The sequence below is a fragment of the Podarcis erhardii genome, assembly GCF_964252035.2.
Source record: "Podarcis erhardii genome assembly, chromosome: 2".
Taxonomy (NCBI): Eukaryota; Metazoa; Chordata; class Lepidosauria; order Squamata; family Lacertidae; genus Podarcis; species Podarcis erhardii.
The window spans coordinates 118,227,191-118,252,826 of NC_138498.1; the positions used below are offsets into that span (position 1 = coordinate 118,227,191).

At 46.8% G+C, this 25,636-nt stretch overlaps 2 protein-coding genes across 3 annotated transcripts in view; both read left to right on the forward strand.

Annotated features, from left to right (window-relative positions):
* LOC309337266 (zinc finger protein 174-like) overlaps positions 1-10,757 on the forward strand; it is a 124,038-nt gene extending 113,281 nt beyond the window's left edge. Inside the window, exon 3 of the mRNA XM_081854036.1 lies at positions 10,318-10,757. Coding sequence (XP_081710162.1) covers positions 10,318-10,340 — 23 coding nt within the window. The 3' untranslated portion in view covers positions 10,341-10,757. The remainder of the gene's footprint in view (positions 1-10,317) is intronic.
* On the forward strand, positions 3,550-24,202 carry LOC309336578 (uncharacterized protein). Of its 2 annotated transcripts, XM_081852561.1 has the most exons (8): positions 3,551-6,075; positions 8,226-9,196; positions 9,966-10,080; positions 10,797-10,861; positions 13,716-13,842; positions 14,676-14,774; positions 19,659-19,781; positions 20,608-24,202. In XM_081852561.1, exons 2-8 carry the CDS (start codon positions 8,423-8,425, stop codon positions 21,702-21,704), a joined length of 2,400 nt encoding a protein of 799 aa, XP_081708687.1. In that variant the 5' UTR covers positions 3,551-6,075; positions 8,226-8,422; the 3' UTR covers positions 21,705-24,202. The 2 variants fall into 2 exon arrangements, with proteins under 2 accessions (XP_081708688.1, XP_081708687.1); XM_081852562.1 differs by lacking the exon at positions 19,659-19,781 and having other exon boundaries at positions 3,550-6,075; positions 20,608-21,713.
* The last annotated feature ends 1,434 nt before the right edge of the window (positions 24,203-25,636 follow it).

Below are 25,636 nucleotides of genomic sequence, written 5' to 3' on the forward strand. Positions count from 1 at the left end.
CAGTGGTACTTCGGGTTAAGTACTTAATTCGTTCTGGAGGTCCGTTCTTAAACTGAAACTGTTCTTAACCTGAAGCACCATTTTAGCTAATGGGGCCTCCTGCTGCTGCTGTGCCGCCGGAGCACAATTTCTGTTCTCATCCTGAAGCAAAGTTCTTAACCTGAAGCACTATTTCTGGGTTAGCGGAGTCTGTAACCTGAAGCGTATGTAACCTGAAACGTATGTAACCCGAGGTACCACTGTATAACATTGGAGAAAGTTTCTCGCTTCTGGAACCTTTGAATGGCTATGTTTGTTTTAAGCCTCCTTATAAATAAGCTTCCTTTTTCTGTTGAGCAAAACCGATATCCCATGTCCTTGTTTTTGCAAGTAGAAAATAACTGTCGTGTTCTCATCCGTTATTTAAATAAAAAGTTAGTGCGAAATGCAGTCTCGGTTCTAGTAACTCATGTCTTTTTGCTTTTGTTTACTCAAGAGCTTTCATGTGTCTTGCAATGGCTGTTTCTCAAATAATAATACCAACAAAGATTTCAGTGTCGTCTAAGGAGAGTCCTGCAGAATCAAACTTAAGGCTCACCCCCTCGGTGCAGTGTTGCCCTTTAGGTCTTCCTCTGGCACCCATGAAGTCCACCTCTGCCCCCTTGGTCATGAGGTGGGGAGACAGGGTAGTTACCCTCCTTTGAAAAGCACATGGAGTTGAAGAAGGAAGTCTGAAGACGGGCATTCTTTCCCACTTCCTCTTTCAGCTCTACGTGCTTTCCAAGGCTCAGGTTGCGGCCACATTCACACCATATTTTTAAACTAGGGTTGCTGTACGTCTGGACATACCCAGAATACTGCAGTCGGAAGCAGTGTCTGGGCGGAAATCGTCAAAATGGGAAAATCCAGATGTAAGGCAACCCCCGTCGGCAGTGCCATTTTCCTTAAAAAGAGCTCAAAAACATTTTTTTTTTTGCGATTTTGCTCAAAAATCTCAACAACTTTGGGCAAAACTAAAAAAAAAATGCTCAACCAATTCTGTGTATGGATTTTCACTGTTTGATATACAGTGGAACCTCAGGTTGAGGACGTAATCTGTGACGGAGGCACATCCGCAACCCGCAGCGTTCGCATCCTGAAGTGCCACGTCTGCGCAGGCGCAATTTGGTGCTTCTGCGCAGGCGCGAGCGGTGAAACCCGGAAGTAACCCGTTCCGGTACTTCTGAGTTTCCCGCAGGCCACAACCCGAAAACACGTAAGCTGAAGCGTCCGTAACGTGAGGTATGACTGTATGGCATACCTATGAAACCATTTTGCCACATTTGCATTCATTTAAAGTACTATGATGCCATTCTATATAGCCACAGCTTCCCTCAAAGAATTCTGGGTGCTGTCATTTGTTAAGGGTAGAGACAGATCCCTGGACAAGTTTTCTTTTATGCTGGCTAAACATTTGTTTTTCAGCAGACAAAGATACTTTACTTAGCAAAGTTCTGTCAGACCCCTTTCCTTCCCCAGCGCTACAACTGTTTTGCACAAAGTTACGGCAACTTGGGCTTTCAGAGGATCTCCTGGGTGCTGTGGCTTTTCCAATCGCCAAGGCCATGTTAAAAACTAGGCTGTGGGACATAGACCACCAGGAACTAATCTCAGCTGCGGAAAAAACATGTTCCCCTCTTTATTTTCGACTCCCCGGGGTGCAGGAATTTAACCTTAATTATTTACAATTTTTGTTTAACCCGCAAAAAAGAAGGGCTTTTTCTCTGGCTGGGTTCAATTGTAATCCTTCTAACCTCCTTTGGGGCAGGTTTGCAGGTATGGCAGAAGAAGTTAGGATCTGCACATGTGATGCCCACCTAGCTCACATGGCCCTTAATTGCAAAATATATGATGATCTCCGCCAACAATTCTTAGACCACCTATGTATCCCAACATGGAAACCAGAGACAGGTTATATATACGCTTCTTATTACAGGGGAGAGACCAGGAGCTCACCAAGACAGTAGCCAAGTTCCTCTATTTGATTTTCTGCTGCTAAAGTACGCTACAGGACCCTGCCCTTGCCGGAGTCCCACAGAGGTGAAATAGATTGCTCGCTTCTTCCCTTTGGCAAATGACTATACTGTTGAAATGGCAGCGAGATCGCATTGGCCTATTTATTCTGAATGTTTGTATATGATGCCAATAAAGGTTTGATGATGATGATTTGTTAAGGGTGCAGAGAGCTTAAGGAGATGCCCAGATTCATAATTCCTTGGGTAGCTTAACCATCAGTCCCTCTTCCCATGAAACTCTGGGAACTCTGTGAGGGGAATTGACAGCAAATGACAGCAATACACACTCCCCTGCTAATGTACAGATGGAGTCACTCATTTTTTCCTTCAGCACTAAAGAGATGAAAGCCGTCTTCCACTATCTCAAGGGCTGTCCCATGGAAGAGGGAGCAAGCTTGTTTCCTCCTGCTCTGGAGGGTAGGACTCGAACCCATGGCTTCAAAACAAAATAAAAAAATTCCTTCCAGTAGCACCTTAAAGACCAACTAAGTCAGTTCTAGGTATGAGCTTTCGTGTGCATGCACACTTCTTCAGATACACTGAAACAGAAGTTTCCAGACCTTTCTATATAGTGAGAAGGTGGGGAGGGGTATTACTCAGAAGGGTGGTGGGAATGGGTGATTGGCAGATAGCTGTGATGAGCCTGTTGAGGACTCTTAACGACTGCAATAGTCCTTACAGGAAAAAGCAAGGGGTGAAAAGGTGAAAAATGGCTTTGTCATGTATAATGAGATAAGAATCCAATGTCTTTGTTCAAACCAGGTCTCTCTATAGTTTTAAGTTTGGTGATAAGTTGCAATTCAGCAGCTTCTCTTTCCAGTCTATTTCTGAAATTCCTTTGTAATAGAACAGCTACTTTGAGATCTTGTATAGAATGTCCTGGGAGATTGAAGTGTTCTCCTACTGGTTTTTCTGTCTTGTGGATCCTGATGTCGGATTTATGTCCGTTTATTCTTTGGCGTAAGGTCTGGCCTGTTTGTCCAATATAGAGAGCTGAAGGACACTGTTGGCATTTAATGGCATACACAATGTTAGACGATGAGCAATTAAATAGTCCCGAGATGGTATGTGTGATGTTGTTGGGGCCAGTAATGGTGTTGTCCGGGTGTATGTGGCAGCAAAGTTGGCATCTGGGTTTATTGCAGGCTCTGGTGCCAGTGTCCGTGTTAGGTCTGGTTGTAGTATTATTGTGGGTTAGGAGTTGTTTAAGACTGGGTGGCTGTCTGTAGGCAATGAAAGGTCTTCCTCCCAGAGCTTGAGAAAGAGAACTGTCATTGTCCAGGAGAGGTTGTAGATCTCTGATGATGCGTTGTACTGTTTTAACTTGGAAGGCACCACACTATGGAAGGCACCACATTGAGCCGCATGAAGGCACCACATTATGGAAGGCACCACATTGAGCCTTCCACCACTATGGAAGGCACCACTATGGAAGGCACCACATTGAGCCGCATGAAATGGAAGTCCATCAACTGGAACCATGGCTTCAAGTTACAAGAAAGGAGATTCCGACTAAAGATCAGGGGATACTTTCTGATGGTAAGAGCTGTTTGACAGTGGAAATGTCTCCCTCTGGAGGTTGTGGACTCTCCTTCCTTGAAGGTTTTTAAGGAGACGTTGGAAGGCCCTGTGCCAGGGATGCTTTCTCTGAGATTGGGGGGTTGGACTAGATGACCCCTGGGTCCCTTCCAGCTCTGTGATTCAGTGATAAACATGCATTAGTTTACCCTGTTTTCCAGTTTGTCCCTGATTTAAAAGCCATGGTGTTTATTCTGAAAAGTCACGAGCTTCTAGGAAATCATTAATTCTCAGCCTGCACTACATGCTAGGCCTCATCTGCACCAGAAATTTCTTCCTGAAGTTTATTTGGATTCGCCTTTCTTGCAACTTGAAGCCATGGGTTCGAGTCCCGCCATCCAGAGCAGGAGAAAACAAGCATGTTCCCTCTTCCATGTGACAGCCCTTGAGATCTCATATCTCCTCTCCGTCTCCTCTTTTCCTGGCTAAACACACCCAACTCCTTCAAACATGCCTCATAAAGCTTGGTTTCCAAACCCTTGATCATCTTGGTTGCCCTCCTCTGCACCCGTTTCGGCTTGTCAATATCCTCCTTATTTTTTTTTAAAAAATATTTTTATTAAGCAATTTCAACATAACAAATTATCAAATCATATAATCACATACATTATTTCCCCCTTCCCCCCCCCCAAGACTTCCCTCAGCTCCTCTCTCTGATTTCTCTGCACATATTATTCTCTGCATGCTATAAAATTATACATATCCTTGTGTTGTCTATCATGTTTGTTATGTACTGAAGTTCTCACCCTGGGCCAGCAGGGGGATACTGTAGATAGTTTTCACTCAGGTCCACATTTGCAAATAAGGGATTGATAGTGACGTTCTGTGATTGGATAGTTACAGAAAATGGTTACTGTTGCGTTCTAGTGGAGCTCTATATAAGCAGGCTGGCTGAACCCTTCAGTTCAGTTCTGCCCTGGCCTGTGAATAAACAAGAGCTGTTTGAAGAATCGCTGTGTCGTCTGATTTGTTCACCCACAACTTAACAAATGTTATCAACCAATAAATTTGTGTAGGTATATTCAAAACCTGCCAAGGAGTCCAGTTCATTTTGTAAATCCTCCTTAAATCGTGGTGCTCAGAATTGGATGGTAAAAGCTGTTCAACGGTGGAATGGACTCCATCGGAAGATGGTGGACTCTCCTTTCTTGGAAGTTTTTAAGCAGAGGTTGGAGGGCCACCTGTCGTGTATGATTCACTTGAGATTCCTGCATCACAAGGGGTTAGACTACAGGACCACTGAGCTCCCTTCCAGCTCTGCAATTCTGATTCTATGAAAACAGCATAATGCCACTTTAAACAGTCATGGCTCCCCCTTAATAAATCTCTGTGGGAACCATAGACCTGTGAGGGTAAGAACAAATAATAATAGAATTGTAGAATTGGAAGGGACCCTGAGGGTCATCTAGACCTACCCCCCCAGCAATGCAGGAATCATTTTGCCCAGCCTGGGGCTCGAACCCAAAAACCAGAGATTAAAAGAGTCTCCTGTCCTGGAGAGCTGTTGCCAGTCAGTGCAGACATCCTGAGCTAGATGGACCAACAGTCCGACTTGGCCTAAGGTAGATTCATAGCTGTCAACTTTCCCCTTTTCTTGCGAGGAATCCTATTCAGAATAAGGGAATTTCCCTTTAAAAAAAGGGAAACATTGACAGCTATGGGTAGATTCCTAATGTCCCTGGTGCAGTTTTGAACCATGATGTGAAATCGATTCCTTCTCCCTCCAGCGGCAGTTCCCTGCTTCCCTCCTATTCTGCCTTTGTTGTTGTCGTTTAGTCGTGTCCGACTCTTCGTGACCCCCTGGACCAGAGCACGCCAGGCACTCCTGTCTTCCACTGCCTCCCGCAGTTTGGTCAAACTCATGCTGGTAGCTTTGAGAACACTGTCCAACCATCTCGTCCCCTGTTGTCCCCTTCTCCTTGGGCCCTCCATCTTTCCCAACATCAGGGTCTTTTCCAGGGAGGCTTCTCTTCTCATGAGGTGGCCAAAGTATTGGAGCCTCAGCTTCAGGATCTGTCCTTCCAGTGAGCACTCAGGGCTGATTTCCTTAAGAATGGAGAGGTTTGATCTTCTTGCAGTCCATGGGACTCTCAAGAGTCTCCTCCAGCACCATAATTCAAAAGCATCCATTCTTCGGTGATCAGCCTTCTTTGTGGTCCAGCTCTCACTTCCATACATCACTACTGGGAAAACCAGAGCTTTAACTATACGCACCTTTGCGTATACACTCTGCCTTTGGAAAGGGTTAAGAAAAAGGAGAAGATGGAGCCCAGCTTCCTAGAAAGGCTCCCGAGAAGGAGGGATGCCAAAAGGACCTTCCTGTGTTGTTATTGCCATTCTTCTTATTCTGCCTCCTTCTCTCCCTCCCATCTGGGGATGCAGAGGCCTCCTGTGCTCGGAGACACACACAGAGAGAGATCTTTGGGAAGGGCCAGAAGTGTTGCTTGCAGGGCGTGCTGGAGGGGTGAGTTGAAAGAAAGGGGGGAAAAGGCGGGTGGCTGTTTTTGGACAAAGGGAATATTTCATCTGCAAGGGATGGAGGAGTAGAAAGAGGGAGAAAAGGCATCTGAACAGGGGCCTGTAAGGGGCAGGGATGATGCTCTCTCACCCCGGTCCTTGCATGAGGTTGCAAGGATGTAGTCAGTATTAATATTATTGTTTGCATCTATTGCTCACGTTTGGGGAGTTGCGTCTGAAATAAACAGAATGAGAGGTAGAAACTCCACTGGGGTGCAAAGATTTATGATTACGGTTTGCTTTGGTTGTTTTTGTCAAAAAAGCAGGCAAACCACGACCACGAAGAGAGGGGAGATTCTCTTGTTTATTTCTTGTTGTCTCAGGCTGCTGGGGGGGAGCTTGACACAGGGAGGAAATGTGGCAACTCAGTGTTGTTCCCACAACACAGGTGGCAACTGTGCGGAGTGTGAATGTCAGGAGAAAATGTTTCTTTTCCGTGCCTCTGGCTGCTGTAATGAACACAGGAGCATGGTAAATGAAGAAAGGTGGCAACGTAATGTTGATTCTGCAGTTCAGGTGGGAAAATTGGGGGAAGGGGTGTCAGGAAAGAAATGTCCCCCTTGTTTATTTTCGGTGTCTCTGGCTGCTGTAATAGGTACAGGAGTGAGACGGGGTGGAAAGGTGGCAGCAATAATATTCACACACATTAGGAGGCAAAATTTAGGGGAGGGTGTCAGGAAAAAATGTCCCTTTGCTTAATTTCTGTGTCTCTCAGGCTGCACAGGAACATGGCAGAGGGAAGGAAGGTGGCGACCTAATGCTGTTTCTACAAATTTTTTTGTGGGGTTGTTGTCAGGGATGATTGTAAGGGTCTGAGTTGCTGAATTGTAGAGTTAGAAGGGACCTCAAGTGTTGTCTTGTCCAACCCCCTGCAATGTAGGATTATAATTTTTTTGCACAACATGGGGCTCGAACCCACAACCTTGAGATTAAGGGTCTCGTGCTCTACCGACTGAGCTACCCCAGGTTTTGGATCCTTTCAGCAGCAGCAAAATAAGAGTCTTCTCTAATGTGTACACAATGGAATAAGCCACACATGCTTATTTAGCCATCTGCCTCTTCTAACTAAAGCAACCAGGAGGAGGGCGGGTTCTAATTTTAACATCAAATGCAGCTTGTAGGGAATTCTGCACAACTTTGCTTTCAGGGATTCTCTGAAATGAAAGAAATGGGGGGGGGGTGCCTCCTGATGGAAGGTAAGTCTGTCTAAAGAGGAGTAAAGGTAAAGGGACCCCGACCGTTAAGTCCAGTTGTGGCCGACTCTGTTGCGGTGCTCATCTCGCTTTATTGGCCGAGGGAGCCGGCGTACAGCTTCCGGGTCATGTGGCCAGCATGACTAAGCCACTTCTGGCGAGCCAGAGCAGAGCACGGAAACGCCGTTTACCTTCCCACCGGAGTGGTACCTATTTATCTACTTGCACTTTGACGTGCTTTCGAACTGCTAGGTTGGCAGGAGCAGGGACCAAGCAACAGGAGCTCACCCCTGTCAGGGGGATTCCAACCGCAGACCTTCTGATCAGTAAGTCCTAGGCTCTGTGGTTTAACCCATTATGTCCCAAATCCTTTGTCCATTACCAACTTGACCTGTTAATCTTTTGTATGCCACTCTAAAAGCAAGCTATACATTTTAGATAATAATTTAACATTATTTTCTCACAAATCTTTTTGAAATCTTGATATTTCACAACTGAAACCTTTATTTTTAACTATCTTAAATCATTTAGTTGGTTGCTTTCGAACTGCTAGGTTGGCAGGAGCAGGGACCAAGCAACGGGAGCTCACCCCGTCAGCAAGTCCTAGGCTCTGTGGTTTAACCCACAGCGCCACCTGCGTCTCTCTAAAGAGGGGTAGTCAAATGAAAAAGAGGGCAGGGGTCCTGTGCCCTTAATAGTTGTAAAGAAGAAAGAGCAATGGAGGGTGGTCCTTGAGGCCCTAGGGCAAATGGGGCACTGCCCCACCAACCTCTGACTGACTCAACCTGCCTGCCTTCCTAGTTACATCCAGCCCAGGGAGGTGGCATTTTCCAAGATGGTGGACAAGACAGGTCTGATCCAGCAGAACTCTTCATCCGATATGCTTATGTCTTCTTTTCTTTAGGGAGAAGCCTGTCCCCTGGCTTGAGAATGAATCCACCTTCTGGGTGACCTGTCTCTATCCTCTAAAGATCCAGCCCTGCAGCCTTTCCTAAAGATTTTGCGTTTTACAGGGCCGAAGCAGCCTCCCTCTAGTTAAGAGGCACGGAGCAAATCTGTAGACCCAGCTCTGTTGAGGCGAAAGAGAAAGAGGCCTCTTCGATGTCTGGAGGATCAGGGATGGCAACTGTAGGCTTCCAGTTTCAGCCTTTATTTGCTCATGAGTTGCCTGCAGGAATTAAACTGGAAGAGGCAGAAGCACCAGATTATTCAATTGGAGAAGAACAAGGAGACAAAGGCCGCCATTTTGTGCAAGCTGGGACGGCCCAAGGATTTTCCAAAGGTCTGCCACTGCTACAGATTAAACAGGAACCCGAGGAAGGTTTGGCCCAACACTGGGAAATCCAGTGGCATGACTTTTTGAGGGGCCTGCAGCTGCCTCAAGCAGGATTGCATAATCCGCAGCTTCGATGGGGCGATAAGGTCTCCATCAGAGAGGAAGCCCAAAGTGACCGGTGTCTTAGAGCGCAGAGGTTGACCCAAATCTCACCAGATCTCAATGCTGAAGCCCCAAAGAGCCTGCATGCCAGAGGGAGGGAAGATGCCAAGGTGGAAAGGGGAACTGTCCCGGGTGACATTAGCGCCGAAATCCAGCGTAAACGCTTCAGACATTTCTGCTACCGGGAGATGGAGGGACCCCGAGAGATTTGCAGGCAGCTCCAGACGCTGTGCTGTCAGTGGCTCAAACCGGAGAAGCACACCAAGGAGCAGATGGTTGAGATGCTGGTCCTGGAGCAGTTCTTGGCTGTCCTGCCTCAGGAAATGCAGGGCTGGGTCAAGGCAGGGGGCGCAGAGAGCTGTGCTGAAGCGGTGGCCCTGGCAGAGGACTTCCTGCTGAGCCAGGAAGAGGATGAGCCTCAGGGATGGGAACGGAAGGTGAGGCCACCAAATATCCGAAGGGGCACGTATCTTTATTTTTATTTATATTTATTTATTTATTTTGCAGAGCAGTACAGTGGTACCTCAGGTTAAGAACTTAATTCATTCTGAAGGTCCGTTCTTAAACTGAAACCGTTCTTAACCTGAAGCACCGCTTAAGCTAATGGCGCCTCCCACTGCTGCCACTCAGCGCGATTTCTGTTCTCATTCTGAAGCAAAGTTCTTAACCCGAGGTACTATTTCTGGGTTAGCGGAGTTTGTAACCTGAAGCATCTGTAACCTGAGGTACCACTGTATACAAAAGGCCATCAAACTGACAAATTAAACAATCCAAGCAAAACATCAAAACCCATTAAATGGGATCCTGCTCCCTCAATACTCATGACATTTTCTGGCTGCCCATTTATTATCAACGGCAACAGAACCTGCCCTCTAAACTCCTCTAAAACAAGCTTTGCCAGCCCCGTGCCTTCTGGGTGTTGCTGGACTCCAACTCCCATCAGCCTTTGCGGCTAGCATGGTCAGTGGTCTGGGATGATGGAAGTTGTAGTCCAGCAACATCTGGAGGTGCTTGCAGGTTTCCCCACTCCTGGCTAGAATAGCACTGTTTCCTTTTGGTGCTCCTTCTAACTTCCGTCACTCTGCCTTGAACAAGGGGGTCCTTGCCCACAGGCATCTAGTAAGAACAGGATGCTGGACTAGATGGGCCAACTGGTCTGATCCAAAATACTCTTCTGATGCTCTTATGTCCTCTCTGTTGCTCCAGGTACCTGAGAAGGAAAAAAGGGAGACTGCTCTGGGTCTCCTCTCACCTTTGGGTATTCAGCCAGGACCTTTATGCAAGGAGGAGGAGGAGGAGAATGAAGATGCCAGTCTGCTTGGTAAGGAGTTATGGGATGGATGAGACTACAAAAGCGGCTTGTTTACAAAGGTTTTGTTTCCTTCAGTCATGAATTCAAGGGGGCATAGACCTAGGTATATGTGTATAACATTAAACATAAACAACCTACATTTAAAGCTGCTTCATACCATCATGGCTTCCCCCAAAGGATCCTGGGAAGACCCCTATTCTGATCCCAGAGCCACAATTCCCAGAGCAGTTTTACAATAATAAAAAGGTAAAGGGACCCCTGACCATTAGGTCCAGTCGTGGCCGACTCTGGGGTTGCGTCACTCATCTCGCTTTATTGGCCGAGGGAGCCAGCGTACAGCTTCCGGGTCATGTGGCCAGCATGACTAAGCCGCTTCTGGCAAACCAGAGCAGCACACGGAAACGCCGTTTACCTTCCCACCAGAGCGGTACCTATTTATCTACTTGCATTTTGATGTGCTTTCGAACTGCTAGGTTGGCAGCAGCAGGGACCGAGCAACGGGAGCTCACCCCGTCGTGGGGATTCGAACCGCCGACCTTCTGATCGGCAAGTCCTAGGCTCTGTGGTTTAACCCACAGCACCACCCGCGTCCCTTAAACAATAATAGAATAATATAATTGTAGAATTAGAAGCGTGGAGACCCGAGAAATGTTTTGAATAAATGAAACGAATGTAATGGTGGCCTGTCTCCCATTTTGCTTCTCCCATCCCTTCCTGCCTTGTAGCCAGTGGGGCACAGCGTCTGATTTCCTGTGGCTCATCTCGTCATCCTGCTCCGGAGCCAACTCAGGTGAGGCCCCAACATGGGAGTTGCGGCGGTTGGGGAGGGAAGGTGAGGAAGAGGGAATAGAGATGTAGTTGAGGTGGTTTGCCACGTGGTTAAGAATTTGCCGGATGTTGGATGCACACACTTTTTTCTGGTTCGTACCTTGGGAGTCAGACGGAATCCATTCCAGAAGTCCGTTCGACTTCCAAAACGTTTGGAAACCAAATTACAGCTTCTGATTGGCTGCAGGAAGCTCCTATAGCTAATCAGAAGCCCCGGAAGCCCCATTGGACATTTGGCTTCCAAAGTACGTTCGCAAACCGGAACACTCACTTCTGGTTTTGTAGTGTTCGGGAGCCAAAACGTCCGAGTTCCAAGGCATTCGGGATCCAAGGTATGGCTCTATAGTCATACCTCGGGTTGAAGTAGCTTCAGGTTAAGCATTTTTGGGTTGCACTCCACGGCGACCCAGAAGTAATGGAGCACGTTATTTCCGGGTTTCGCCGCTCGCACATGCGCAGACGCTCAAAATGATGTCACGTGCATGAGCGGAAGCAGCATATCGCGACCCGTGCACGCGCAGACGTGGATTGTGTTTGCTTCAGGATGTGAACGGGGCTCCAGAACGGATCCCGTTCGCATCCAGAGGTACCTCTGTATTGCATTTATTTATCACTTTGCAGTAAAACAAATCTCAAAGCATCTTACTAGCCCTGATGCCCATTCTCTGCCTCCTATCAGGGACTGGGCAGAGGAGGAATGGTGGAGACCGCCTCCCCATCCTGAACACGGTGTCATTAGAAAGCATCCCAGAAACCTCCTTCTCCCAGAACCCGGTGAGCCTTAAAAGTAGGAGAGCAAGGAGCTCAAAGGCACATAGCAGCACCTGTGGAGGAGATGATGAGAATGACGAACAAGGAAGTGGGAGAGACTTCTAGGTGGAAGTCACAAACTATACCCACAAAGGAGGAATGGATTTGTAAATGAATATTTAATTTTGGCAAAATTAACTGCTATAATAAGAAATCAGTCGAATCAAAAATTAAAAAGGGAGTGGGAAATGTTTTGATGAATATATGGCAAAATATTGCTCAAAAAAAAAAAAAAAAGATATGCTAATATGCCTAGATTAAAATGTGAAGTACTGGATGGAAGAATAATTAGTAAGGAAAGATAATAAGAATATGTAGATGATTTGAGAAGGTTGTAGAATGCAAGGGTTATTGTAATTTGTATAATGTGGAGGAAATCGAGTGGGGGCGGAGGGAAGTGGGAAGAAGGAGAAAAGAATATGATGGATTGAGGAAAAAGAAATGTAAATGTATGGGGGGATGGGGACGAAATGGTGTTGGCTTTGGTATATCTGTATTGCAAAGTAATATGTGAAAACCAATAAAATAATTTAAATTTTAAAAAAAGGAAGTGGGAGAGACGGGGGTGGGTGGAGATTCACTCAGGACAACGCCATTATCACAGAGGCTGGGTTCTATAGCCTCTCTCTGTAATATTGAAATAAAAAAGGATGGTAAGTAACTTTTCCTTGTCTTTATACTTTCCTGGGCAACCAGCTGGGAGCCACTGACGGCATCCTGACATCTCCACTGTAGGAATGCTTCTAAACATCAGTTCTGGGAAAACAGAGGAGGGGAGGATGTTGTTGTGCTCAAGTCCCAAGTTCCCCCAGGATCTGATTCTTTCCAACCCTGCGTTCAGCGCCTGGGAAGACCCCAGCAGAGTCCCTTGGCACTGCAGTTCCCAGCTGACTGCCAGGAGCCTGGGAGGAGCCGTGCCAAGGGTCTTGGACTGGCGGGCGGGACAACCCACCTGTCAGCCACCTGACATCACAACGACATCAGGTGGGTTATCCCACCCACCTGTCAAAGTTGGCCAATGGAGCGGGGTGGAGATTAATAAGGGTCTGTCCCATTGGGTCAAAACAGGTTCCCCACCTCTCTTGTAAACAAGGAGAATTCTTGCATCCTCCCTGGGAAAGTCAGTGTGGTGTACTGGTTAGAGCATGGGTAGGCATACTAAGGCCAGATCCGGCCCAATCGCCTTCTAAATCCAGCCCACGGATAGTCCAGGAATCAGCGTGTTTTTACATGAGTAGAATGTGCCCTTTTATTTAAAATGCATCTCTGGGTTATTTGTGGGGCCTGCCTGGTGTTTTCACATGAGTAGAATGTGTGCTTTTACAGTGGTACCTCTGGGTAAGAACTTAATTTGTTCTGGAGGCCCTTCCTTAACCTGAAACTGTTCTTAACCTGAGGTACCACTTTAGCTAATGGGGCCTCCCACTGCCACCGCCACGCGATTTCTGTTCTCATCCTGAAGCAAAGTTCTTAACCCGAAGTGCTATTTCTGGGTTAGCGGAGTCTATAACCTGAAGCGTCTGTAACCTGAAGCGTCTGTAACCCGAGGTACTACTGTATTTAAAATGCATCTCTGGGTTATTTGTAGGGCATAGGAATTCGTTCATTTTTTTCCTTTCAAAGTATAGTCTGGCCCCCCACAAGGTCTGAGGGACAGTGGCTGAAAATGTTTGCTGACCCCTGGGTTAGAGTGTCGGACTAGAACCTGGGTAATCCCAGCCATGAACCTCACTGGGCGACCTTGGGCCTGTCACTGTCTCTTAGCCTAACCCACCTTACAGGGTTGTTGAGGTGATGACCCCCCTCTGTTGCCTGGGGTTGGACTAGATGACCCTTGGGATCCCCTTCCAACTCTATAATTATATGATAGCAACAGGAGATGAGCTGGGGTGTGTGTGTGAACCAATTACATCCCCCTGAGTTCCTGCGGGGATATAAAGGCAATAAATAATAATAAATAATAATAGACGTCAAGCGTTGAGGAAGCAACATTTTCCTTATTTCAGGGACCGTTGGCCTTCGAGGAGGTGGCAATTTATTTTGCAGAGGAAGAATGGGCCTTGCTGGATCCAGACCAAAGAGTTCTGTACAAGGAGGTCACGTTGGAGAATTATGGGAATATGGCCTCATTGGGTAAGAATCTGCAGTAGCCTGTAAGAGACCAAGGGGGAGGGAAAGAGCAGCTCGTGTCTTCCATGTATGTCAACCACTACTATTTATCAGGGATAATGTCTTTAAAAATAGAATTGACTCTAGTACAGTCGTACACTGGAAGTCGAACGGAATCCATTCCGGAAGTCCGTTCGACTTCCAAAACGTTTGGAAACAAAGCGCAGCTTTGGATTGGCTGCAGGAAGTTCCTGCAGCCAATTGGAAGCCGCAGAAGGCCCGTCGGACGTTCGGCTTCTAAAAATAGTTTGCAAACCGGAACACTCACTTCCGGGTTGGTGGCGTTTGGGAGCCAAAACGCTCGAGAACTAAGCTGTTTGAAACCAAGCTACGACTGTATGTCCCTTCCGTTTCTTAGCTTACAAGTGGAACCTGCGATAAAATGTTGCAGCAGAGTAGACTTCAGTTTGGAATTCTGGCTGGCTGCACCCTTTTTTCTCTCATTTGATTTCCCCTTCTGCTCAGCTTTCCACTCTGTCCTCCAACATATACTGAAAGATAGGAGACCGTTGGAGGGTTTTGGTATATAGTCAGATGAGCAGCATATAAATAATAAAAGTATTATTCCCCTCACAGAGCTACAAGTCCCAGAATTCCCTGGTAGAGAGGGACTGATTGTTAAGCTACTCTGGGAATTGCAGCTCTGCAGTGGCATGTTTTCATCTTTTTTAAAAACAGGGAAATATTTCCCCGTAGATAGAAAAGTAGCAGGTCAAGGACGCGTTTTTCTAACTTAGATGACTTGAGATGAAAGAAATCACTCCTTAACTTCCTGTGTTTTCTTCCCTTCTGTAAAGGACTTTTGATTCCCAAACCAGACCCCGTCCCCTGGCCGGAAGGAAAGGAAGATTTATTCACTCACGACCCTGAGGAAACAGGAAAAGGAGGTTTTGCAGGTAACTGCTCACCTGTGTGATGGGACCATTCATGCCTAAAAAATTTTATAATCCCCTCTAAGGGCTGGTGAGGTTGCCAAAATTTATTCTCATGCGCACTGTGTCGTTTAGTCATGTCCGACTCTTCGTGACCCCCTGGACCAGAGCATGCCAGGCACTCCTGTCTTCCACTGCCTCCCGCAGTTTGGTCAAACTCATGCTGGTAGCTTCGAGAACACTGTCCAACCATCTCGTCCTCTGTCGTCCCCTTCTCCTTCTGCCCTCCATCTTTCCCAACATCAGGGTCTTTTCCAGGGAGTCTTCTCTTCTCATGAGGTGGCCAAAGTATTGGAGCCTCAGCTTCAGGATCTGTCCTTCCAGTGAGCACTCAGGACTGATTTCCTTCAGAATCGATCGGTTTGATCTTCTTGCAGTCCATGGGACTCTCAAGAGTCTCCTCCAACACCATAATTCAAAAGCATCAATCATGTGCACTATATATAGATCTAAATAATATTTATATTTCAAAAACACACCCAAACAATTTGAGGAGTTATTTTATAATTCCAAAGAGTTCAGAAATTGTTTTGGCTGATTTTGGAAGTGATGTCCTCACTCAGAATTGTAATAGCCATCACCAAAACAACCCAAGCACATCTTTCAGTGCAACAAATGGAGACTGTGGAGTTGTCTGGGACTCCTGCCCAGGTGATTGGAGTGACTGTACCCTTTTGGTTCTGTGAGTGAGACATAGCTCTGGGACGATAAGCATACAGAGTACCGTAGGTCCATCTCCACTTAAAGTATCCCAAGGAGCAGGACCAGAAAAAGACCTCTGCCAGTCAGAGTTGGCATTACTGAACTGGATGGCCAAATGGTCTAATCCAGTGTTTTTCAACCACTGTTCCGTGGCACACTAGTGTGCCGCGATATGTTGCCTGGTGTGCCGTGGGAAAAATTGAAAAATTCGAAAGATTTAAAAATAAAGTATTTTATAATTTTTCATATTTCTGTTTACTTACTATTTCATAATAAAGTAATTATAAAATACTTTCTTTGTGTTTATTTGATTCCTATTCAAGAGAATTACTTTATATATAGTCAATATAGGCACAGAGTTAATTTTTTTAACATTTTCTAATGGTGGTGTGCCTTGTGATTTTTTTCATGAAACAAGTGTGCCTTTGCCCAAAAAAGGTTGAAAAACACTGGTCTAATCCACATAGGGTATCTTCCCATGTTCCTAGGCCTTTGAGGAATCCCCTGTAGTTCAGTGACAGAGCTAGGGATGAGGGAGAAATTATATTCTCTCGTACTTTCTGAAGCAATACATAAACTGAAACACAGATATCTTTCTAAATTTGCACCTCCCCAAATTTTGCAGTGGAGGTCTCTGACCAAGTAAGCTGTACAAAAAATTGCATATACAGTGGTACCTCAGGTTAAGTATTTAATTTGTTCCAGAGGTCCATTCTTAACCTGAAACTGTTCTTAACCTGAAGCACCACTTTAGCTAATGGAGCCTTCTGCTGCTGCTGCACTGCCGGAGCACGATTTCTGTTCTTATCCTGAAGCAAAGTTCTTAACCTGAAGCACTATTTCTGGGTTAGCGGAGTCTGTAACCTGAAGCGTATGTAACCTGAAGCGTATGTAACCTGAAGCGTATGTAACCTGAGGAACCACTGTACTAAAGAGTGCAGGAAGATGATCCCCTCAAGATTCATTGATTTTAAGTTTGACCCTGGGCTGTGTATGCATAATAAGAAATAATAATAATAATAATAATAATAATAATAATAATAATAATAATTTATACCCTGCCCATCTGGCTGGGTTTTCCCAACCACTCTGGGCGGCTTACAACCAAATATTAAAAACACAATACAGCATTAAACATTAAAAACTTCCCTAAACAGGGCTGCCTTCTTACTTTTAAAAGACAAGATAGTTGCTTATTTCCTTAACATCTCATGGGAGGGTGTCCCACAGGGCAGGCGCCACTGCTAAGAAGGCCCTCTACCTTGTAACCTCACTTCTTGCATTGAGGGAGCCACCAGAAGGCCCTTGGTGCTGGACCTTTTAAAGCATATTAGAAGCACATTATTTCCTTTTAAGAATTGTGGGTGGTACTGCAGTTGACCCCTCACATTTTGTGGGAAATAATGTGCTTTGAAGGTCTTGCCAAAGGCAAGGGGGTTCTTTTCCCCCCAGGGGTTCGGAAATAAATGTGTGTTATAAGTGGTGAAGAAATGGTGGTGAAGAAGTAGGTCCAAACTTGACATGAGCCAACAGTGTGACGCGGCAGCTAAAAAAGCCAATGCAATTCTAGGCTGCATCAATAGGAGTATAGTATCTAGATCAAGGGAAGTAATAGTGCCACTGTATTCTGCTCTGGTCAGACCTCACCTGGAGTACTGTGTCCAGTTCTGGGCACCACAGTTCAAGAAGGACACTGACAAACTGGAACGTGTCCAGAGGAGGGCAACCAAAATGGTCAAAGGCCTGGAAATGATGCCTTATGAGGAACGGTTAGGGGAGCTGGGCATGTTTAGCCTGGAGAAGAGGAGGTTAAGGGGTGATATGATAGCCATGTTCAAATATATAAAAGGATGTCACATAGAGGAGGGAGAAAGGTTGTTTTCTGCTGCTCCAGAGAAGCGGACATGGAGCAATGGTTCCAAACTACAAGAAAGAAGATTCCACCTAAACATTAGGAAGAACTTCCTGACAGTAAGAGTCGTTCGACAGTGGAATTTGCTGCCAAGGAGTGTGGTGGAGTCTCCTTCTTTGGAGGTCTTTAAGCAGAGGCTTGACAACCATATGTCAGGAGTGCTCTGATGGTGTTTCCTGCTTGGCAGGGGGTTGGACTCGATGGCCCTTGTGGTCTCTTCCAGCTCTTTGATTCTATGATTCTATTCTATGATTCTAAGTCTTAAGATTTATTAAACAGCAGCAAAATCATTTGGAAGAGTAACAACGTACCGAGCAAGCCGATGGCGACACCTCCCTTCAGCTGCAAAGAGATAGAGAGGCCTCAAGCTGGCCAATGGGTCACACAAAATCTGATGGCAGCCTTCCGGCCTACATCCAAAGCTCAACTCTCTAGGTCAAATGCTAGGGCTTATATCCATGAGGTGCAATTCCTAAATTACCTGCACTGGGCAGCAGGCAAACAGGATATTGGGACCCTCCCCGTGTACTGCAGTACAGGGAACAATGTACCATGTACAGGGAACCAGTGGCGTAGCGTGGGGGGTGCAGGGGGGGCCGGCCGCACCGGGCGCAACATCTGGGGGGCGCGCGCTCGACGCCTCCGGAGTCGCCGAAGAGCCTCGGGCGCAGGCTGTAGCAGAGCCCCATGTCTCGCGGAACCGACGAGCTGTGCGCGCGTCTGGGCTGAAGGCGTCCGGCAGGCAGCGGCTCTCAGCGCTCGCCGCGGTCCCTGTGTGTCAGGGCCGCGGAGGGCGCGCCAGGCAGCTCCTCCTCACAGCCCCACCGCCGCCACCGCTGCTGCTGCAGCTGCTGGACCATGTTGCATTTTCCTCGCCTCTCTGCCCTCCTCCTCCTCCGGGCAAGCGGCGTCGTTTGGGCGGCAGCGCCAGCGGCAACTTGCCTCAGATCACCTGACACGGACCCGACGCCGCCACCGTGGCTACCAGCCCAGGCAGCAGCAAGAAGAAGCTGGCAGCGGCGGCAGGTTAGGGGTTAGGGGCGCAAATTACTTGCCTTGCCCCGGGTGCTGACAACCCACGCTACGCCGCTGCAGGGAACAATCCCATGAATTAGGAATTGAGGCTTGGAAAGCAGATAGTTCAACACAATTCAGCATTAACCACTGTCAGGCTTAGGAGAGCAGTGAAGGCCTGCTTTTATGAAATGTCCACAATGGTGGACATCATCATCACCACAATTTATTATTTATACCCCATCTGGCTGGGCTGGCCCAGCCACTCTGGACGGCTCCCAACAGAATATTAAAAAGACGGTAAAACATCAGACATAAAAAACTTCCCTAAACAGGGTTGCCTTCAGAAACAGTCGTGCCAGGCCACTTACACCTCCCCGGGTTGCAACAGTGTTTCCCAAATGTGGATTTCCTGTTGTTTTTGGACTACAATTCCCATCACCCCTGACCATGGAACCTGCTAGCTAGGGATGATGGGAGTTGTAGTCCAAAATAACAGGACATCCACATTTGGGAAACCCTGGGGACTCAGCTGGATTGGTAAAGAAAAAAGCCTTTTATATGTGTTGTATATGCAGTATAACACCGTGACACCAGATGACGTTGTTGAGTCCCGTCTTTCCCAACCCAATTTCCCTGTATGAGTTGACAACGTGTGACGAGAACCAGCTCGCCATCCGTAAATAATCAGTCTCACGCCAAGATGGGTTGCAGAAATCTGTGGCCGCAGCTCTCTCTAGAAGCTGCTGCTGCCCCAACCTTTATTGTGTGTCCACGAAAAGATACAAATTCAAGGAGAGAGCTTTGCCTCAGTCAGCAGATAAAAGACAATACAATACATTAGTCTCATGTTCTCACACCAGACCACGCAGTTGATCATGCTATGCTACGTGGACCAATCATTGGATGGCATGAGCTCTCCACGCGTTGATCATGCTCCCAAGCAATGCTTACTGCTATGAAATCATCCCTGCAATAATGAACTTTTGCCCATGCTCTTATGGACAAATGACCATATTCCCACAAACGTGTTTAACTGAAACGCTTCTTTGATGTCTCTAGATCCAGCCAGGGTGTTTCTCTAGATCCAGTTCCGGTGTTTCCACTACCGTATGGGTTGTGCACAGTCTAGAACCCTCTCTGTTTTCTGAAGTTTCTTCTCTTTTCTAAAAGAGGGATTCCTATTTCCCTCCTGCTCTTTCTCTTTCCCTGCGTCACAGCTGCAAATGAGATCAAAGAAGAACCTCCTCCGGTAGAAGGGATCCCACATCTGGAAGACGCGCCCCAAGTTTTCCCAGGGGGATCTCAGGATGACATTTTCCTGGCAGCCGAGTACTGTGAAAGTAAGTATTCAAAAGGAAGGAGCGCCACAGCTCAGGGGGTGTTTGTTGGGTTAGGGCCTCCTCTGGGTTGTTTTTCTCCCAGTACATTTCCGAGCACAATTCAAAGTGTCGGTGCTGACCTTTAAAGCCCTAAACGGCCTTGGCCCAGTATATCTGAAGGAGAGTCTGCACCCCCATCGTTTTGCCGGGACACTGAGATCCAGCGCCGAGGGCCTTCTGGCAGTTCCCTCGCTGCGAGAAGCAAGGTTACAGGGAACCAGACAAAGAGCCTTTTCTGTGGCACCCGCCCTGTGGAACGCCCTCCCTTCAGATGTGAAGGAAATAAGCAGCTATCTTATCTTTAAAAGACACCTGAAGGCAGCCTTGTTTAGGGAAGTTTTTAATATTTAATGCTGTATTGTTTTTAACACTTGATTGGGAGCCGCCCAGCGTGGCTGGGGAAACTCAGCCAGGTGGGCGGGGTATGAATAATAAATTATTATTATTATTATTATTATTATTATTATTTCTAAAGTTTTTCTCTCTGTGTGTCTACACCTCACTAAACCTTGCAGTTCCCCTGAGCCTAATATCTTGCGTGTAAATGGTGCTGTTTTGTCTTAAAAAGCAGCAACACTCACAACCCAAACCTCAGAGTTTGAGAAGAAATATTCCAGTCAGACACAATGGGCTTCATCCTATCAGCTCAAAACTCTTGCCATCTTTGTTTTGAAGCATTAGGATGGAGTCCATTGTTCTGCCTCCATGGTACCTTCTGTTTTCCTCCTCTCCTGTCAGATGGAGTGATATCACGGCCTGTGTCTTCTTGTCTCTCTAATCTCTTCAGGCGACGGCACTGCCAGTGAGAGCGAGATGGGCAGGACGCATCAAGATGGCCCTAGGTCAGTCAGTTCTGACGGGAGGTTCCTGGGGGTTTCCCTCAGGGACGTTTCTGTGAAGTCCAATGCCTTCGATCAGGGCTACAAGTCCGACAGGCAGCAGTGGCAGCGGGCTGTGAAGATGTGGGGCATCTCCATTCAGGAGGTGGAAACCGCCGTGGCTGATAATGCCGGTGCAATCCGCGCAGGAGAGGAGTGCCACATGTGCCGCAAATGCGGGCAGGCGTTTGAGCACCAATCGGGGCTCATCGTGCACCAGATGATCCACACAGCCGAGAGGCCCTACGAGTGCCTCGAGTGCGGGAAGAGCTTCTGCCAGAGGGAGAACCTTCTTGCACACCAGAGAATCCACTTGGGGGAGAGGCCTTACGAGTGCCCGCAGTGCGGGAAGAGCTTCAGCACGCGGTCGCATCTTATCACCCACCAGAGAATCCACACGGGCGAGAAGCCGTACGAGTGTCTGCACTGCGCAAAGAGCTTCAGCAACAAGTCCTCGCTCGTCACCCACCAGAGAATCCACACGGGCGAGAAGCCTTACGAGTGTCCGCAGTGCGGGAAGAGCTTCTGCCAGAGCGGGCAGCTGATCCGACACCAGAGAATCCACACAGGAGAGAAGCCCTACGCTTGCCTACAGTGTGGGAAATGCTTCTGCCAGAGAGGACAGCTGATAAGACACCAGAGGATGCACACGGGCGAGAAGCCTTACGAGTGCCTTCAGTGCGGGAAAAACTTCAGCAGGAAGTCATACCTTGACATTCACCTGCGGATGCACACAGGAGAGAAGCCTTACGGGTGCCCCGAGTGTGGGAAAAGCTTCTGCCAGAGTGCCCAGTTGATCCGGCACCAGCGAATCCACACAGGGGAGAAGCCATTTGCGTGTTCTGAGTGTGGGAAAAGCTTCTTCCAGAAGGAGAAGCTGGTAAGACATCAGAGAACCCATGCGGAATCAAAACCGCATGAATGCTCAAAGTGCCAAAAAACCTTCGCCCAGAAAGATAAGCTCATGCATCATCAGACAACCCACGCAGGGCTTGACACCTTATGAATGTTTCCTCTTTTTTAAAAAAAACAAAGCCCTGCTCCCAAAGTGTAATAAGTTTTGGGCGAAATGCATCACGTTTCAGAATCATTCGAGACCGATGTTTGAGAAGGTTTCTGCTGTAATTTGGGGCTTACCAAATATAAGGATAAATACAGAAAAGAGAAACAGAGTCTTGCTGGATCAAACCAGGCCTGCTGTCTACTCCTGAAATTGAGGCATTGAGGTGATGACAGTCGCCATTCGAATCCTCTTGGTTGGTTGGGAGAACATTCTTACACATCGGAGAATCCACACAGAAAAGGGCCCTTTTTGAAGCAGCTTGGAACAAGGGGCAGATTTTCCTCAGTGGTGCCGTGAAGTAACTTTGGTCTCCGGACGTCATAGGCATCCCTCCTCCATTTCTTAGATGGGAACATGAATTTACTTCAAAACACAGTGAACCATCCCTGCTGAGTTCGGGAGCCCTCTGGCCCTTCGAGCTGTATGGCACCTTGGATTCCTCCCCATGGGACAGAACTCCTTTTCACATTAAAACAAAAAGCAGTTGAAAATAAGTGTAAAATGTCACTTAGGACGTAGACATTTGCAGGTTGGATGTGTAAAGTATAGACGCATTTCTCCTGTTGTCATCCCCCTCCCTCACATCAGGTATCTCTCCCACAATCTCCTCTTCCGTTATCTTTTATTTGCACAAAATCTAGTCCAGCATCCTGTTTTCACAGTGGCCAACCAGATACCTTGGTGTGGGGTTGGGGACACAAGCTTTTGCATTATGGTGAACCAACGTAGGGCAACCACTCACCCAACAGTTACCGGATTTCAGCAGGAAGCTCTGGGTGCCTGTGCAAAATGGAAGCAAAGCAGTTTGCCCTTTTTCAGGTGCAAGGAGTGCTGAAAGCGGGTTGTGTCCGCTCCCCTCTCCCCCAATACATTTGCGGAAGGAAACGAGTCCACGCTGTGGTTAGGGTTAAGTTCAAGAGCCCATGTTGATCGAAGGAAGGCGATTATGTTGGAGGGATGTGATCAATCAGGCAGAGGGTCTCCCCTGCGGATCAAAAGCAAACCAGCCGGCATTTTAAAATGCTGTCAAAACCAGGGCCACAAAAAGCCACAAAGCAGACACTTCCAACTGCAATGCATGAAAATATACAATTGTGGTCAGACACTAGCAGCTTGCTTAAAACGGTTATTCCCCATGCCTCCCTTTTCACCTAATTTGCAGGTGTTGAGGTCTTCTCCCTCCTGCCTTCATCCAAACTTTTCCTTAGACAAGCAGAAACAGAGGAGGGACAAGGCCTTTGTAGCTAAAGGTCCTTTCTCATGAAGGTCCTTTAAGGACATCTGGAGAAGCCCTTAAAGGCATCCAGTAACTGTCTCAGATTAGGCCTGCCTCTTTCAATGTTGGGGGAAGCCTGTCCCAGATTGTTGTATTCGTGTTGTCCTGATTTTTGTCACTATATCATTGTTTTTCTTCATTAGCTGTACCGTGCTTCTGAATTCTGCCTTTGAATCGGCGTTGTTCTTTGGTTCTGGATAAGAACACACAGTCCTTTTTCTCTGGGGGGACGCAGGGGTATGCATACCCCTAAACATTTTGTGAATCTTTGTACTTTTGCCCATTTACTGTATTCATTTCCCCCAATTTGAACTATAAAATCGTGGTTTTCCTGAGTCAAAATGAGAGTACCCCTATACATTTCTTTTAAAGAAAAAAAGCACTGAGAACAGATATTCCAATTCTTACAAAAACTAAAAGCTGTTCCATCACGTGACATCTGCTTACACCAGGGGTCAGCAACGTTTTTTGAGGCGGGGCTGGTCCACTCCCCAGCAGACCTCTCAGTGGGCCAGAGGGTGCTCGTGCGTACGTTCAAGCTATTTCCGGCGCTCTTCCAGGTCAGAAGAGCGCTGGAAATAGCATGTGCGTATACGCATGGGCGTTCCTCTGCCCCGGAAGTGCGCCGGAAATAGAGTGTGCAGGCACTCCCATACACGTGCACACACGCTTTTTCTGGTGCACTTCCAGGACGGAGGAACACCTGTGTGCATGCTCACATGCTATTTCCGGCGCTCTTCCAACCCAGAAGTCAGTCCCCGCAGTGAGAAAAAAAATGGTGCCGTGGGGGAAAAAAGCATGGAATAAAGCAAGGAATCCCCACGCCAATCCATGGAACGGCCGTGGGCTGGTTCTAGGAAGCTCATGGGCTGGAACCCATGGGCCTTAGGTTGCTGACCTCTGGCTTACACCATCCTCTCTCTCTCTCTCTCTCTCTCTCTCTCTTTCTCTCTCTCTCTCTCTCTTACACACACACACACACACACACACACACACACCTACCCTACTGTGGGAAAGCCTGGGTGAGTGACACCGTAATGAATTGAAGATGTATTCCGCTCAGCCCTGTGTTTGTTTGTGTGTGATGTTTACTTTTGGGTTGGTTTCTTCTAACAGCCGGTTGGTGTGATGGCATTTTGTTCCTTAATAAATTATCTCAAATGAGCTTCAAGGAAATGTCCAGAATTTAATTATGGAAAAGGCACTCATCTTCAAGTGGAATACAGCACAAGAGAATAAAATCAGGAAAAGGAGCCATTATAAATTATTTAAAACCTCAATAAATAATCCTCAGTTCTTTCACCAACTGCCCAGACACCAAGCAAAACGTCCCTGCTTAACTAGAACATTTTATTGTCACCCGAGGAAGAAAGCTTATTTCACATAACAAATCCTGGCCTCCGTTCAGACTGTATTGCTGAGGTTCCTCCTGCACCAAGTTCAGGAGTAAACCCTGCTTTCTCTTCTCTCTGTCTCTCTCCCCCAACAGATAATGCCAGGAGGAAACATTACTGACTTCCGCTTTGCCCTCCAGTCTCAAGCCCATAATGCATGTGCACCAAGTTTAGTACTTGAAAATCACAGCACCATTGATCTTTAGGAGCATATTGTTTAAACAGGCCCATTTTTGCGGGCGGACCCCAAACTCTAGTACAAGGGTTCCCAAACTGGTCTGTGGTGGTTTGTATGAAATATTGATTTTAATTGTATTTCTGGTATATCAAGAAATGGAGGGTACATTTCATCATATGTGGTGGACATGTGAATCAGCAAAGGATTTATGGGAGATGATCTATAACAATATAGATGATATATAATGAAATGGAGGGGGGTGTTTTAAAGGACTTATATAAAAAGACCAGAAATCTCCTTATTAGGAATATTAGTATGTCCTCACAGATCAAAATGATTTGTTACTTGACGCAATCACAGCAGCCCAAATGATATATGCTCGGAAATGGACAGAGGGAACAACGCCAACGAAGGAGGAATGGCAAATGAAATTGATGGAACGTGTGGAATTAGCAAATATGAATTATAGAAGAGGAGACCAGGAAGGTGAAGTATTTAAGGAGGAGTGAAAAATGTTTGCAGAATATCTGAAAAATCATGTCAAACAGGTTAAGCAGGGTTGGAGTAAATTCAGCAGTTTAAAGTATATGAAGATGTAATGTGGAGGGAGAGGGGAAATTATGGAGTAATAAGAATATGCAGTTGTAATGCGTTAATATCTAGAACCATGAAAGGGGGGGAAGGGAAGTCAGTGACTATGACTGTGTGAGTAAATTGAGCGGAATATGAAAACTTGTAATGGAAAGAGAGAGAGAATGAGAATGCAGTGCTAGGGCTCTGGCATTATACTAGAGCCCTTCCTCCATCCTCCTGAATCTAGTTCTTCTTTTGTTTCTTACTTTGTCTTTCCTTGTGCCATGGAATTCCAATGGTATTACCAATAAAATGTAATATGAGAAATAAGATTCAATAGAAGAAATAGAAGAAGAAATAAACATGCAATTAAACAAACATGCAGCATCTACCGCAGTGCATTACAGTTGATACAACAGATGGAAAAGGCATTAAGTGGTCCACCAAGGCCACC

Bases quoted from the DNA above. Each gene is read 5' to 3' on its own strand.
- LOC309336578 (XM_081852561.1), top strand. From the start codon at position 8,423: ATGTCTGGAGGATCAGGGATGGCAACTGTAGGCTTCCAGTTTCAGCCT. The intron at 10,081-10,796 runs GTAAGGAGTTAT...CCTGCCTTGTAG, and splicing joins TGAAGATGCCAGTCTGCTTG to CCAGTGGGGCACAGCGTCTG. The intron at 19,782-20,607 runs GTAAGTATTCAA...TAATCTCTTCAG, and splicing joins GGCAGCCGAGTACTGTGAAA to GCGACGGCACTGCCAGTGAG.